Genomic DNA, 17,118 nt, shown 5'->3' with positions numbered 1-17,118 from the left:
TGCCATCAAGACAGAATGACTCCATGCCATCAAGACAGACTGACTCCATGCCATCAAGACAGACTGACTCCATGCCATATAGACAGACTGACTCCATGCCATAAAGACAGACTGACTCCATGCCATATAGACAGACTGACTCCATGCCATAAAGACAGACTGACTCCATGCCATCAAGACAGACTGACTCCATGCCATCAAGACAGACTGACTCCATGCCATCAAGACAGACTGACTCCATGCCATCAAGACAGACTGACTCCATGCCATAAAGACAGACTGACTCCATGCCATAAAGACAGACTGACTCCATGCCATCAAGACAGACTGACTCCATGCCATCAAGACAGACTGACTCCATGCCATAAAGACAGACTGACTCCATGCCATAAAGACAGACTGACTCCATGCCATAAAGACAGACTGACTCCATGCCATCAAGACAGACTGACTCCATGCCATCAAGACAGACTGACTCCATGCCATCAAGACAGACTGGCTCCATGCCATCAAGACAGACTGACTCCATGCCATCAAGACAGACTGACTCCATGCCATAAAGACAGACTGACTCCATGCCATAAAGACAGACTGACTCCATGCCATCAAGACAGACTGACTCCATGCCATCAAGACAGACTGACTCCATGCCATAAAGACAGACTGACTCCATGCCATAAAGACAGACTGACTCCATGCCATAAAGACAGACTGACTCCATGCCATCAAGACAGACTGACTCCATGCCATCAAGACAGACTGACTCCATGCCATCAAGACAGACTGACTCCATGCCATCAAGACAGACTGACTCCATGCCATCAAGACAGACTGACTCCATGCCATCAAGACAGACTGACTCCATGCCATCAAGATGGCGTAGCAGTGTAGACGGTTTGTCATTGTCCCGTGTAAATTTAGTTTTTTTCGTCTTTTTTTGTATATATTTCAATATATTTCAATCTCTTTTTCCATTTTTAAATTAAATATACCTTCCGGCAACCCGCCTCACCCAATGTGATATGGCCTATTTATTGCCTTACCTCCTTACTCCATTTGCACACACTGTATATAGATTTTCTATTGTTATTGACTGTACGTTTGTTAATCCCATGTGTAACTCTGTGTTGTTGTTTTTTGTCACACTGCTTTGCTTTATCTTGGCCAGGTCGCAGTTGTAAATGAGAACTTGTTCTCAACTGGCCTACCTGGTTAAATAAAATCCATCTGTCTGTCCATCCATCCATCCATCCATCCATCCATCCATCCATCCATCCATCCATCTACCATATAGTTGTGCCCACTCATGAAATGTCGGTCTCTAGGTTAAATGGAATCTCTCTCGTTCTCTCTCGTTTCCCAGTTCCTCCTCACATTCTCTCTCTGTTTCTCTCACTTTTAATGCACTGTAGTGTCTCTGGCCAGTCTGTGTACCTAACCCTCTCTCTCTTCCCCTCTCTCCTCTCTTCTTCACTCTCTCGTTCCCTCTGCGAGCAGCCAGGCTGTGTGTGAGTGAATGTGTGGGAGATTTAGAGCAGGGATCAATAAGAAATGTAAAAATCAATGCACTTAGTGCCAGGAAATCAATGGGACTAATCGGGATGCCAATCAGCACAGTCAAAACAATTAGGGGGAAGAAAAATGTTTAACAACCTCCTCTCTCTTGCTTACACACAGAGGCAGGAAGAGAGGGATGGAGGGAAGAGAGGAATGGGGATATCAGAGGCAGACAGAGAGGGATGAGATGAAGTGATAGATGGGAAGGAAAGGATCAGGAGGGAGAGCCCCAAGCTTAGCCTGGGGGAAGAGAGGAGAGAGGGATGGGTGGAGCGAGGCTGGGAGGAGAGAGGGATGGGTGGAGCGAGGCTGGGAGGAGTGAGGGATGGGTGGAGCGAGGCTGGGAGGAGTGAGGGATGGGTGGAGCGAGGCTGGGAGGAGTGAGGGATGGGTGGAGCGAGGCTGGGAGGAGTGAGGGATGGGTGGAGCGAGGCTGGGAGGGGTGAGGGATGGGTGGAGCGAGGCTGGGAGGAGTGAGGGATGGGTGGAGCGGGGCTGGGAGGAGTGAGGGATGGGTGGAGCGGGGCTGGGAGGAGTGAGGGATGGGTGGAGCGAGGCTGGAAGGAGTGTGGGATGGGTGGAGCGAGGCTGGGAGGAGAGAGGGATGGGTGGAGCGAGGCTGGGAGGAGTGAGGGATGGGTGGAGCGAGGCTGGGAGGAGTGAGGGATGGGTGGAGTGAGGCTGGGAGGAGTGAGGGATGGGTGGAGCGAGGCTGGGAGGAGTGAGGGATGGGTGGAGCGAGGCTGGGAGGAGTGAGGGATGGGTGGAGCGAGGCTGGGAGGAGTGAGGGATGGGTGGAGCGAGGCTGGGAGAAGTGAGGGATGGGAATGGAAATAAACAGAAGTCAACAGGGAACAGATGAGGTGGTCACACCAAAGACAACTGGGTTCTGGCATGCATCAAGTATCAGTCTTTTACGATGAATTCATGTTAAATGTATCTTCTTGGCTTTTTCTAACTCTCGTGTAATGCTAGACGAAACCAAACAATAAAAATATGATCATAAAAGCTGATGCTTTTATCCAAAGCAAATATCCAGAATACTGTATGTGGCCAATGTCAGACACAAGCCCACAACTGTGGTGTAGTCAGAACCAAGCACAGGGCTCCACAGTGTCATCAATGGGATCATTCTCTTATCAAATGGTTTGATTCCTAAATCTGATCACAACCTGATCCCCCAAGTCATCAAATGCAGTCAGAGTGGAGGAAGGCAACAACATACACGACTGGTTGGATTCTGACATACAGACAATTCTGACCTTCATTCAGTTGAGTCAATCTTCCAGGAAATCCAGAAATTCCCACTGTCTTTAATCCAACACAACAACACACTGAACCCCATGACACGATCCATCAACAACACACTGAACCCCATGACACGATCCATCAACAACACACTGAACCCCATGACACGATCCATCAACAACACACTGAACCCCATGACACGATCCATCAACAACACACTGAACCCCATGACACGATCCATCAACAACACACTGAACCCCATGACACGATCCATCAACAACACACTGAACCCCATGACACGATCCATCAACAACACACTGAACCCCATGACACGATCCATCAACAACACACTGAACCCCATGACACGATCCATCAACAACACACTGAACCCCATGACACGATCCATCAACAACACACTGAACCCCATGACACGATCCATCAACAACACACTGAACCCCATGACACGATCCATCAACAACACACTGAACCCCATGACACGATCCATCAACAACACACTGAACCCCATGACACGATCCATCAACAACACACTGAACCCCATGACACGATCCATCAACAACACACTGAACCCCATGACACGATCCATCAACAACACACTGAACCCCATGACACAATCCATCAACAACACACTGAACCCCATGACACGATCCATCAACAACACACTGAACCCCATGACACGATCCATCAACAACACACTGAACCCTATGACACGATCCATCAACAACACACTGAACCCCATGACACGATCCATCAACAACACACTGAACCCCATGACACGATCCATCAACAACACACTGAACCCCATGACACGATCCATCAACAACACACTGAACCCCATGACACGATCCATCAACAACACCTGACTCACCTCCAAAAACAACCAGCTCTTTACAAGTCTGGTAGATCCAACCAAGAAACTCTACCTCACTGAACCGTCCAATCACATTGAGTGTTTGTCAGACCAGACGTCCAATAAGGAGGCAGGAATTGAGCGAGGAGACGTTGATGGGGGGGGTGGGGGGTCATTTGGGGTCAATCAATAGAGCTGGCCTCCCTCTATCTTGTGGCTGCTCACCGTGCTAAAATCAATAGGGAGCCAATAGTTCCCAGGCTGGGTCTAGATTAGTGAGCACACAACTAATCAGGCAGTCTGTGACACTGACACCACGGCTATTAACCTATTGATACGCCAGGAGACACCAGTTGAAAATACACAGATGCGCCAACACTGACACACACATTCCACCACAGATTGACATTCTGTCAGACTCTGATTCCCTGTAAGAGAACTTCATACAATAGTTCAGTTTAAAGTGGCACTCCAGTCTCCTTTTCAGCTCATTTAACACCTGATCTTCTTAACAAAAGGCACATCTCAATAGGTGGTACAGGTAAGTCGTGACATGGTACAAGTGGGGGGGCTTTCCTCTTTTGTTCCTCAAGAAAGGGGGGAGGCTGATGACATCAGAGGGCTTCATCAGACAAACTCCTTGAATGGCCTAATCCATAAAGTTACCACTTTCTTTGCTCAACACTATTTTTCACCCCTGGGTGTGTGTACATTACTGTATTTACACGAGAGATAGTGTTTTTCAACAAGAAAAGTTCCAAAATAGCTGGAGTGCATCTTTAATACAGGTCCCATGTGGCTCAGTTGGTAGAGCATGGTGTTTGCAACACCAGTGTGGTGGGTTTGATTCCCACAGGGGACCAGTATGGGGGGAGTAAGAAAATGTATGCACTCACTACTGCACGTTGTTCTGGATAAGAGCGTCAGCTAAATGACTGAGATGTTTAAGTAGATCTAATGTATGTCTCCAACCCCCCCACTGCTGTGCTCTGTATTCAGGCCTCATTGTCTCTCTAGTCAGAAACAGGAGAGCATGGATGTTACCTCGAACGCTGGACCGCAGGGTCAGAGAGGGGACTCAAAATGGCTGTGAGTAGATGGCAGTTTCACTCTAATGCAGGTGTCTCTGATTGGTGCACTGGCCTCCATTAAGGGGAGTGAGTGAGTGTGGACCGTAAATGTCTTCTCATAAATAGATATCCATGGGTTATATTTCTATGGTAGTAACTCTATCAATGGTAATTCACATAGACCACTGAAATAAATATTTAGACATTAATTATGTAATTGTCATTGACCATCATACCACATAGACCTATATTTTAATCAAACGGATAGAAATGATGGTCATGACATACAAATTGCTCTGAAAAACTGGAAAAATAGCATGTTTCAAATGTGTTACTACTGTGTTATTCAGTCTTCAGCCAAAACTAGCCACAGTGTTCTCAAGTAGCAAAACATTATGTACCACTACCTGTCTCTTTAGGGCTGCACCACACAAGGATCATTTGTCAAAAATAACAGCCGGACTAGCTTTCATCCTTTACTTTTGAAAGACCTCTTGTTTTTATAGATTGCCTCTCCTTCCTCTGTTCCTCTTCCTCTCCTTCCTCTCCTCCCTCTCTCTCTCTCTCTCTCTCCTCTCTGTCATGTTTTAGTTTTCATATGTTGCTTTTATTCTCTTCCTCATTTTCCCCTTGTGTAAAAAATGAAAGGCTGAAAACAGGATGAGTTACAACAAACACAGCAGCTAGCCGCAGTACATCAGTGAGATCGCTCTGACAGACAGCTACAGGCTACATCTAACAGTACAGCCCTGAATCAAACTCATATACATGATATTTAAAAAGCTCAATATTGATGTGCATGATATTTAAAAAGCTCAATATTTGATGTGCATGATATTTAAAAAGCTCAATATTGATGTGCATGATATTTAAAAAGCTCAATATTGCTGTGCATGATATTTAAAAAGCTCTATATTGCTGTGCATGATATTTAAAAAGCTCAATCATATTCATATGCATGGTATTCAAAGGCCTAGCCATCTCCAGATAAACAGGGATCATTTATGAATTAGTTTCAATTTACTGCATTAAATACATCCTACATATCATATCTTCAAAGCTAAGTAGGATTCATGCATGTTTGGAAATAGATTTTCTGCAGATCTGTCAAATCATATTGATATTCATGATAAAGACAAACATAAATCATTTAAAAACATGATATCTCCAAAACGCAATAGGATCTGTGCATTTGTGTTGGGAATTTGATAATCATACAAACACATTGGACTGTGACAGCTCAGCCAAAGCACCCAACAGAACTCTGACATCCTTTTCACCAATCCCTTTTCAGACGTTTAACACACAGGGAAAATGAAAGTGAGAGGCGTATGAATTGAACTGGATTTATTTTCCAGTCAGATATCCTTCCATGGTGTTGTCTATCCAGCATAGGTCCATCATGGACAGCATGCAGCCAGGGCATAGCAAACATGATTCTGCTTTACAGCCTAATCATAACCCTTCCCTCTACGCTGCCATGGCTATGATGGGGAAGGAGACGTCAGGGAAAAGGGAAGAAGGAGAGAGAGAGAAAGGAGACAGGCAGGGGAGAGAGGGAGAGGGAGAAATGGTGGGGAGGCAGAGAAATGGAGAGAAAGAGAGAGATGGAAAAAGGGCCTACTGAGAGGAAGGGTAGAGTAGTCTAGAAGCATTGGTTCCGTATAACAGACCTATTTCAGTCTGACAGACACATGTTGCCATTATAAGGAAACGGAATCCCAATTTCTCGCTTTAGGTCCAATATCTGCACCATACAAAGTAGGAGGATATGGGGAAATGATCCAGACTCAGTATTTGGCTCTCTCATCCCTCTCAGAAATATTTTCCCCTTAAGCGTCTTTCTCCGAAGCTCTTTTGTCTCAAGTCTTTCATTGCTTGCTTTACACAATGAAATGCTGCACTATTGAAACCATTGACAGGTTTTAAAAACAACATTCCATTTGATATGATAACCTATGACTGACAGAGCCATGGATCCCAGCGAATCAATTTAAAAAGAGCTGAGGTATATGTTTAAATCCAGTGTATTGTCACTAACCATAACCCTAACCCTTTTGAAGTGGCCATTTAGAAGATTTAATCCCAATGACACATCTCTTATGTTCACATAATTGATTATATAAAGGTAAGAACACTGTAATATCAATAGTTACGTATCTTTGTACCACAACAGAATCCAAACACAATAGAAAGCAACACTGGCCAACTGGAGAGACTGACGACTGCAGACAAATCACAGAAAATTTAACACATTCTACAAAATGGCTGCAGAGTCTAAAATGGGTGTGAGCTCGATATTTCCAGGCCAAGACAAAAACACTCTCCCCTAGCAGGTACACTGAAGAGAATGAGGTTCAGACTCTGGTAACAAACTCTGTAATAATTTATAAATGTTATAATTGGTTTGATTTAATTCACTTAAATAGCAACTGAGTCAATGGTGATTGTGGCATTTTGTCACAGCCTAACAGAGTAATATGAACTACACATAGAGAAACAGAAGAATACGAGAGGTAAGCAGCGGGTGAGAAGAGACCAAAACAGTATGGATGGATGATGACAAAGAAGAAAATAATGAAAGACTGAAAGGAGTAGACGGCAGAAGAGAGAGAAAGAAAAATAAAGAAATGTGGAAAAAATAGACAAATGAGTTTAGTACAGCAACATTAACTGCTGCTACACTACTAGTATAACTACCACAAAAAAACATCATGATAACATATATGCAGTACTTGTACTATCCAATCATCAGCATCACTATATCTGAAGTGTTTAAAAGGGGTTATACTGAGAGGTGGCATGTTTGGGAGTGATAGAGGAGGAGTAGAGAGAGGCAGAAGCAGAACAATTGAGAGAGGGGTAGTGAGAGAGATATATTTGGGATTAAGGAACAAGTGTGTGGAAAAGGACGAGGATTGGGGGAGTGAGAAAGAGAAGGACAACGTAAGAGGAGGAGTGAAGGAAGAGACAGACAAAGAGCTTTGACAGAGAGGGCAGGGATAAAAATAGGTATTTTTCTGCTTCATCTGTTTTCCTTCCTCTCCTCTGTGCTGCTCCCTCCCTCTTTACTCCCTTCCTCCTCTGTCTAACTGGGAAGATCGTTAGGAAACCTAACCGATCCAGACCACCTGCTCTCTACTGCCACTCACAGGTCAGAGGCCGGTACTGCACCATGTAATGACCGAGGGACCATTGGACTGTTTATCACACAGTGTAACCATCAGTCCAGCAGAAGACAATGAGGTTAGGAGACTGGACTGTACTGGGGTTGGAGCAAGGGCATATTGAACCCAGGGCTTGAGCAAGGGACGGGACTTGGTCTAGTGCTAGGAGTGAGTCTGGGGATGGGTTTGGGCTGGGGCTAGGGTTTGAGCTGGGGCTAGGGATGGGTCTGGGGCTAGGGATGGGTCTGGGGTTTGTTTGTGGGGGTGACAGCTGCTTTACCTCTCTGGTCATTGCGTGGAGATAAGATTATTATTTTATGGCCATTATGGTCTAAGGCAGTGACACTGAGATCTCTCAGGATTGTGACTGTGGGATTGGAAGGCAGGATCAGGGGTTGTGACTGTGGGATTAGAAGGCAGGATCAGGGGTTGTGACTGTGGGATTAGAAGGCAGGATCTGGGGTTGTGACTGTGGGATTGGAAGGCAGGATCAGGGGTTGTGACTGTGGGACTGGAAGGCAGGATCAGGGGTTGTGACTGTGGGATTGGAAGGCAGGATCAGGGGTTGTGACTGTGGGACTGGAAGGCAGGATCAGGGGTTGTGACTGTGGGATTGGAAGGCAGGATCTGGGGTTGTGACTGTGGGATTGGAAGGCAGGATCAGGGGTTGTGACTGTGGGATTGGAAGGCAGGATCAGGGGTTGTGACTGTGGGATTGGAAGGCAGGATCAGGGGTTGTGACTGTGGGATTGGAAGGCAGGATCTGGGGTTGTGACTGTGGGATTGGAAGGCAGGATCAGGGGTTGTGACTGTGGGATTAGAAGGCAGGATCAGGGATTGTGACTGTGGGATTGGAAGGCAGGATCAGGGGTTGTGACTGTGGGACTGGAAGGCAGGATCAGGGGTTGTGACTGTGGGATTGGAAGGCAGGATCAGGGGTTGTGACTGTGGGACTGGAAGGCAGGATCAGGGGTTGTGACTGTGGGATTGGAAGGCAGGATCTGGGGTTGTGACTGTGGGATTGGAAGGCAGGATCAGGGGTTGTGACTGTGGGATTGGAAGGCAGGATCAGGGGTTGTGACTGTGGGATTGGAAGGCAGGATCAGGGGTTGTGACTGTGGGATTGGAAGGCAGGATCTGGGGTTGTGACTGTGGGATTGGAAGGCAGGATCAGGGGTTGTGACTGTGGGATTAGAAGGCAGGATCAGGGATTGTGACTGTGGGATTGGAAGGCAGGATCAGGGGTTGTGACTGTGGGATTGGAAGGCAGGATCAGGGGTTGTGACTGTGGGATTAGAAGGCAGGATCAGGGGTTGTGACTGTGGGATTAGAAGGCAGGATCGGGGGTTGTGACTGTGGGATTGGAAGGCAGGATCAGGGGTTGTGACTGTGGGACTGGAAGGCAGGATCAGGGGTTGTGACTGTGGGATTGGAAGGCAGGATCAGGGGTTGTGACTGTGGGACTGGAAGGCAGGATCAGGGGTTGTGACTGTGGGATTGGAAGGCAGGATCGGGGGTTGTGACTGTGGGATTGGAAGGCAGGATCAGGGGTTGTGACTGTGGGATTGGAAGGCAGGATCAGGGGTTGTGACTGTGGGATTGGAAGGCAGGATCAGGGGTTGTGACTGTGGGATTGGAAGGCAGGATCAGGGGTTGTGACTGTGGGATTGGAAGGCAGGATCAGGGGTTGTGACTGTGGGATTAGAAGGCAGGATCAGGGGTTGTGACTGTGGGATTGGAAGGCAGGATCAGGGGTTGTGACTGTGGGATTGGAAGGCAGGATCAGGGGTTGTGACTGTGGGATTGGAAGGCAGGATCTGGGGTTGTGACTGTGGGATTGGAAGGCAGGATCAGGGGTTGTGACTGTGGGATTAGAAGGCAGGATCAGGGGTTGTGACTGTGGGATTGGAAGGCAGGATCTGGGGTTGTGACTGTGGGATTGGAAGGCAGGATCAGGGGTTGTGACTGTGGGATTGGAAGGCAGGATCAGGGGTTGTGACTGTGGGATTGGAAGGCAGGATCAGGGGTTGTGACTGTGGGATTGGAAGGCAGGATCAGGGGTTGTGACTGTGGGATTGGAAGGCAGGATCAGGGGTTGTGACTGTGGGATTGGAAGGCAGGATCTGGGGTTGTGACTGTGGGATTGGAAGGCAGGATCAGGGGTTGTGACTGTGGGATTGGAAGGCAGGATCTGGGGTTGTGACTGTGGGATTGGAAGGCAGGATCTGGGGTTGTGACTGTGGGATTGGAAGGCAGGATCTGGGGTTGTGTGTAAAGAGAACCATCCTCTCAATCCACTTCCTCATATATTCACTATATAATTCACTACATTGTGTGTGTGTGTGTGTGTGTGTGTGTGTGTGTGTTGTGTGTGTGTGTGTGTGTGTGTCCAGGCTAGATAACACACATTTGCTGCTGCTGCTGGGGGTAGCTGTGTGTAGCAGTGGGAAGGGGAGTGGGGTCAGAAGCCAGGGTCAGGTGTTAATTCACTGCATCTAGCAGCAGGAGCAGGAGGGACCACATCTAGACCAGACCGCTGCTGGAACATACATGGACAAACCAAGTTATATTCAATGATCATCCCTGTGGGTGGATCTGTCTCTCTCTCTCTCTCTCTCTCTCTCTCTCTCTCTCTCTCTCTCTCTCTCTCTCTCTCTCTCTCTCTCTCTCTCTCTCTCTCTCTCTCTCTCTCTCTCTCTCTCTCTCTCTCTCTCTCTCTCTCTCTCTCTCTCTCTCTCTCTCTCTCTCTCTCTCTCTCTCTCTCTCTCTCTCTCTCTCTCTCTCACACCTCTCCCCTTCAACTCCCCATCTCACTTCTTCCTCCCTCTCTCACCACCTTTCAGTCCCTAACTCACTGCTTCTTCCCCCCTCTCTCCTCATCTCCTTCACCCTGTCCCTCGGTCTCCTACCCTTTCCTCCTTCTCCTGTTCCTCTCTCCTTCCCCTGTCCGTCTCTCCTTCCCGGTTGTCCTCTCTCTCCTCCCCCACCCCAGTTTAAACGCAGAGGTCACTCTGTCTCCCAGGGTCCTGTCTGTCTGGGATGATCCTGAACTCTGACCCCAGGCTTGATCATATTCTAACCACACACAGACCACAGACACACTCACAGAAAGGGCATGTGTGTCCTCACAAGAGCCCGTTTCATTGTGGTCATTGTTGATCAATTTATCACTTCTTTCCTGTCACTTATTTAAAACCTATTGGCAGATAAAGCTGGTTTGGCAAGAAAGTCAACGCTTTTGCCAATGCGAAAATGTCGGGTGATTACAAGGATTTATCAAGCCAATCGATAGAGCAATGATCGTGATTTAGTCATGAATTTACTAGGAATCGGATACTATTCAATAGCAACCGACGCTGGAGGGTTCATGACATTTCTATCATGTGGTGTGGAGTGGAAAAATAACGAGCGATATGTTGAACAACCGCAGCATCAAAGTATCACAAAAACAAAAGCACCACGATCAATTACATTAACATATATTACAATAGGCATATAGCTTACATTCCCCCCAAAAATGTGCTTAATATTTCCACAGTTATTCCTTCATCCACTTTACCTATTTAATATTTCCCGAAAAATATTTCCAACTAAAAGCAATGATAGCCTACTGACTAGGGTATGTAGCAGCTTTTATAAAGGCATAGCCTACAACTTCTAACAAATATATATGCCTCTCTGCAGACATTTTATATTGCTAAATTACTTTATTGTAAAATATGGGCTCTTTATGTTAAATACAATCCAACAAAACGAATTGATTTAACCCATGTTATAATGTATTTTTAAGTCGAACAAAGAGAAGAAGTATGGTGGAAAAAACCCGTATAGCAATATGGCACATATCCCGAGGTCTAACGGTCAACACTAGTCCCTTCTTGTCGCAGAAAGGCTACGACGTGCAATTGCAATTTTTCCGCTTTAATTGAGGGACTGACCAAGCGGCCTTTGACCCGCGGGTCATTACTGCATTGTGCTCCGGGCCGCGGAGAGACCCAACACCATTTGCTGGGAGAATCGTGCGCAGAAAATTGATTCATTTTAGTACGGCCTATGGTGCTGATAATGATCGGAACTATAACGAAAAATCTATAGACAATGTATCCTCGTTTTATAAGTTATCTTAGCCTATAACTTGTAAAGTTGAGACACTGAAAATAGCTGGTGCAATAAACCTATGAGGATTTGTGAAGTACACCTGCCAACTGAGCTCTAATATAAGGTCCCAAGAAACGATTTAGGACTTGGTTTCAGATATTAGGCTACATTGCATAGCCCAATCATTTTAGCCTGTTCGGTTGCATAAAAATATCCTATATAGGCTACTCACCAACCATATCCACCGTTTTAGATCAATTGAGGGTTTAGTTTTGAAACATCAAAAATAGCTTACTATACAATTAAAAGACTGTTTTAAAAACATGTGTAACCTCTAACACAACAGGCTACGTTTACCCTATATTTGGATAGGTAGCCGAAGTATTCTCTGACATACAGTAAGACTATAGAACATATTTACAAAATAACAGTCCAGGAAAATAGATTAACAACAGTTTGTTTCACGTCAGTTTGATTGAATATTGCATGTCGTATGGTATGTATAACGACGTAGACTTGTAGGCTACACAGCTTTTGCTTATTGGAATTATAATATCGTAGTTCATTTAATTCTGATCATTAGTTCAAGTTCAAAGACATTTGGTCCGATAGCATCTATTGTAAATGACGTATCAACACATTTTAGTTCATGTTTGTGGTATATGTTTGTGGTATATATCTCAGAGATTTTTTTAGATCGATTGACTAGAGAATGAAGACTCTGACATTCCTTCAGAATTTGTATATATTTTTTAATATGCAAGTTTCGTTGCAAAGTGGTTAAAATTTGTCCCGTTATGCATGGTGTATATCTTAAAATTCGAGCAACAATAAATTAGTACAACCTGTGTAATTGTCTCCATGAATATTGCACTGGGAAATATAAAATGAAAGCATTTAAAATATATATATATATGTAGATTTGAATATTATGTATAAACAATTCTCCATTCATTCTCCAAAAATGTTTTCTCTGAAATATCTCTCCTGTGTCATTATGCTAAACTAATGCAGATCCCTTCCGACATGTTATAGGCTTTTTCACACGTTATAAGCTTTTTGCAGCATCTGGGCTTCATGCAATAATTTACGTCATGCAGGCTAAACTTTATAATTATAGGGTAGCCTATGTGAACAATCTGCTTTTTTAAGAGAAGTCCAATCTCTTTGAACGCGTGCGAAAGAATGCACACCAACAAATGGTGCAAAACACCTTCTTGCAGATAGTGTCAAAGTTACAAAACGCAAATGAATAAGCAGAATGAAACGTAATGTTGCCCTGTGCACAAGAACAAATACATATAAATATACAAAATGAATATAGGCCTACATAGCTAATGCTAACGAATATATATATTCATCTAACAGCAATAACATCGTTAAAGTCTTGTTTCATGGTTTTTAAATATTCCAGATATAGACATAAAAACACTGAATCTCAGAACAGCCATACTGTGGTTGGAATCACTCAGAACAGCCATACTGTGGTTGGAATCCCTCAGAACAGCCATACTGTGGTTGGAATCAGGGAATTGAATCACATTGCCTAAGCATTTGAAGACATGCTATGTGGAACATTTAGTGTTCCAGCGAAAAGGAGGGCTTTTTAAAGCGCAAATATCGTTCCATATTCACAGATACATGGGTATTTTACATGTCTGCATTAGGAAATACAGCCTATTATAAAAGCATGATAAGGAAATCCTAACGTTCTCTGGTTAAGGGTTAGTTCGTCATTTTAGAGAGGCCTACTTTGTTCCTATGACTTTCCTAAAACCACAATAATATGAACATTCTGAAAATTATCTCTGGAAGTTCTGGGGGTTCTTGAAACTATATTACATTCAATGACTTTCCTTGTCTTATCTCTCATTTGCGTTCAAACAGGCCTATTACATTTTGCATTCAAATATTATTATTATTATTATTTTTATAATAGGGTAGTGCAATTGTAAGACTTTTCTTTCTTTTTTTGTATTATCAACTGAATTTTGAATGCAAATATGCATATGCTATTACATAACCATATTCAGAAAATCGTGTTTAATTGTATTCCAGTGCACATATTCAGGTGCTTTAACACACACACACACACACACACACACACACACACACACACACACACACACACACACACACACACACACACACACACACACACACACACACACACACACACACCATCGTTTTTCACTTAACGTTTAAACTTGACATATTGTATTCTCACTAGTTAAAGAGAGATGTATAGCATAGTCAAACAACCAACCCTCAAATTATCATCGTTAGTCAATTGACTGGATTAAGAACAGAGCAGAGTGGGTTTCCCCTTTACCGAATTTAAAAGAGATTGGGGGAAAACGCTAACCAGACTTGCTTCATATGCTTACTGAATACATAGCCTATGTATCTGCAGGCTAACTGAATACTTTTAAAACTCATCACCATCACGACTTTGAGATGTAAAAAATGAGAGAGCTATACAGTATAGGCCTACTTTATGTGGAATGTATTAAATCACATTGGAATATTCTAGGTGCACACAATTCTTTCTCCATTTTTACCAAATAACTAATACGCACGGCACCACACACGAACATTCAATATTTTTTACACCACATTATTATATAATATTGTAGGCCTATGTAGGCAGATATAGAGATGTAAACCCATAATATTAAAATAGCCTACACTGGACTGTAGACCTGTGTATTGTGTGGACTTTACCGAAATATAGCCCATAGCAGCAAGACCGTTAATATTTAAACATTATATTCCAGCTAACAAACTATCACCCAATATCTGATTAAAAGTGTGTTTGCGTGGTTGACAATTAGGCCTATCCTAAAGCTTCTCTCTGTCTCAGCTCAAACCCTGTCTGAAACATCTATATCTGACCGCTGACCAGTGTCTGTTGCGCATTAACAAGTGGACTACGGTTTGGGGGGGCTTCCTGGGGCATCTGGGGAATATTTTGTGTATCATGTCTTCCTGTCTTTTTCTCTCGAACCTGTCTGTCTGTCCCTCCAAGTCCTTGGTCCCTCTATTTACACCGCAAGTTGTCCGTGAATCAACCACTGCACGTGGAGCCACATAATGACCTCTAAATGGCAATAGGTTCTCCGAATGTTAGCGGCTCAACACCAGTAATATATGGACACTTGCACATGCACGCACACACATAGCAACTGGGCAGCAGAGGTGTGGTGTGTGTTGTAGGCACACACTGCTGCCCAGTTGCTGTTATGTGTGAGAAGACTGTGTTTCAAATAGCAACGATTCCCAGGATGATGCAATTCTTAATATTACATTACATTACATAAAAACACAAAACATTACTAGCCTACGTGACAATCATCATTTCAACACAGTGATCAACACTGTATTTCATGAATAGATTTTGGTTAAAAGAGATAAGATCACACTGCCTTTGTTCTATTACATCACATGGAACGCTCAGTTTGCTAGAGTAAGGAGCGAAATGGAAGAGCAGAGCCGGGCGGACAGAGGATGAACCTCCGCCAGCCCTGCAGGCTGAGTGTGTCCGCCCGTCCCCAGCTCTCCTCTGCGGGTGCTCTGTCTCAGTGCTCGGCCTTATAAAGGCTCAATTCCCTCCTCTTAATTGATTTTCTCATAATTAACTCACTCTGTCCATCGATTTCCCTTCTGCGGTCTATCTGCCCTACAACCGCACTACCACTCTTACTGGCCGTGTAGGGGCCGTGTTATTGTGGTAGGTAGCCTATTATATGCGGCGATCGGGAAGCTGCCGAACAAATATCGACCACATTGATTAAAAATCCCACCCAATAACACTAAAATACACATAGTCTTTATACTGTCAGAGTCAAGGGCAAATAATAGCCTATTCGTGTCCATTGAGTGGGTGAACATATAGGCTTTTCTCTCATGGCAGACATTTGAAGACTATACACAATTAAACAACAAACGGCATCAAGGGATTCCACTGAATTCGGGTTGTAGCCTATTTCTAAAACGACTTTCAATAACCACTCACGGTTATGTAACGTTCCGGCTGGACATCTGAATCAAATGACTCCTCGCAAACCCCAGTCATGAAAGCAAAGATAAAATAACTCTTGCTATGTAAATAGACATTATAATCCCAACACACAGCATATCATATCAATAAACGATAAGAGGAAACATTCTGTGCGTAATGTTCGCATTCAACGAATGCAAGCACAGACAGACACATGATGCACGTGCATACATAATGTAGAGCGAACTCATATTCCAAATCAAATATTCGCGCGATTCACAACCAGAAATACAGCATGCAGAGCAGGTGAATGACAGCGCCATTTGCCCACCGAGAGAAGGAACGCGGGGGTATGAGAGGGACAGAGGGAAAGGGTTGCCCACATTAATTAATTTATTTTCTAATCAATAAAAAGAAAATCCCTGCCCGCGCAAGAAATCATTAAGGCCGTTATTTCTCTGTCCATCTCCTTCTCTCTCTCCCTCTCTATGACACAGGCAAGTTGGCCTCGAAATTGGACTAAAGTCTTTCTGGTTGTGGATTGAAACAGAAAAGCAATATACTTGAGAAGGTGGAGGGTTTAGAGAGGATGGGGAGAGGCAGAGGGGAAACATGGGAAGCAGAATGCAAAGATAAGTTATCACTATGCAAAGTTGAGCCCTTATATGAAATCTTTATCTTTTTTTGGAGGTGAAAATTTACCAGTGCTTCCATCGGTGAACGTCTCGATCCCCGCCATGCGAGCTGCCTGTCTGAACACGAGAGGGATGGAGTGCAAAGATGGGGAGAGGTGTGTGTATGGGGGGCCAGGGAAAAAGGGAGGAAGGAAGGGCATAAGGGGAACATAATCTGGGGTGGGGGCTGTGAATTAGAAATTGGGTGAAGGTTAGAGGTGAAGGGGGTTTAGCAGTGTTTTGGGGTGCGGGGGTTGGGAGCACGCGCGCCCGCCCCGTGTGGTAGGTAACACCCTAACCTTCCATGTCTCCCTTGCTGTCCTCATTGTGTCCCCCTCTCTCTCCTCTGCTCTCCTCTCTCGCTCTTTCTCCATCTATCCCCACAACTCGCGTTCCCCTTCCCATCTCTCACTCTCGACGTCTCTCAGCGGTTTCC

General features: G+C 44.7%; 1 protein-coding gene across 6 annotated transcripts in view; it reads right to left on the bottom strand.

Annotated features, from left to right (window-relative positions):
- pou2f2b (POU class 2 homeobox 2b) overlaps nucleotides 1–16,782 on the bottom strand; it is a 108,968-nt gene extending 92,186 nt beyond the window's left edge. For 2 of the 6 annotated variants that reach the window (XM_071396736.1, XM_071396737.1), the window contains exon 1: nucleotides 16,711–16,762. In XM_071396736.1, coding sequence (XP_071252837.1) covers nucleotides 16,711–16,747 — 37 coding nt within the window. In that variant the 5' untranslated portion in view covers nucleotides 16,748–16,762. Of the gene's footprint in view, nucleotides 1–16,710 lie in introns of all 6 variants that reach the window. The other 4 variants (XM_071396731.1, XM_071396730.1, XM_071396729.1 and 1 more) reach the window with 4 other exon arrangements.
- Nucleotides 16,783–17,118: the final 336 nt, after the last annotated feature.

The sequence above is a fragment of the Salvelinus alpinus genome, chromosome 4 (assembly GCF_045679555.1).
Source record: "Salvelinus alpinus chromosome 4, SLU_Salpinus.1, whole genome shotgun sequence".
NCBI lineage: Eukaryota > Metazoa > Chordata > Actinopteri > Salmoniformes > Salmonidae > Salvelinus > Salvelinus alpinus.
Note: the sequence above shows the minus strand (reverse complement) of the source record. Positions and strands in the feature narration are given on the sequence as shown.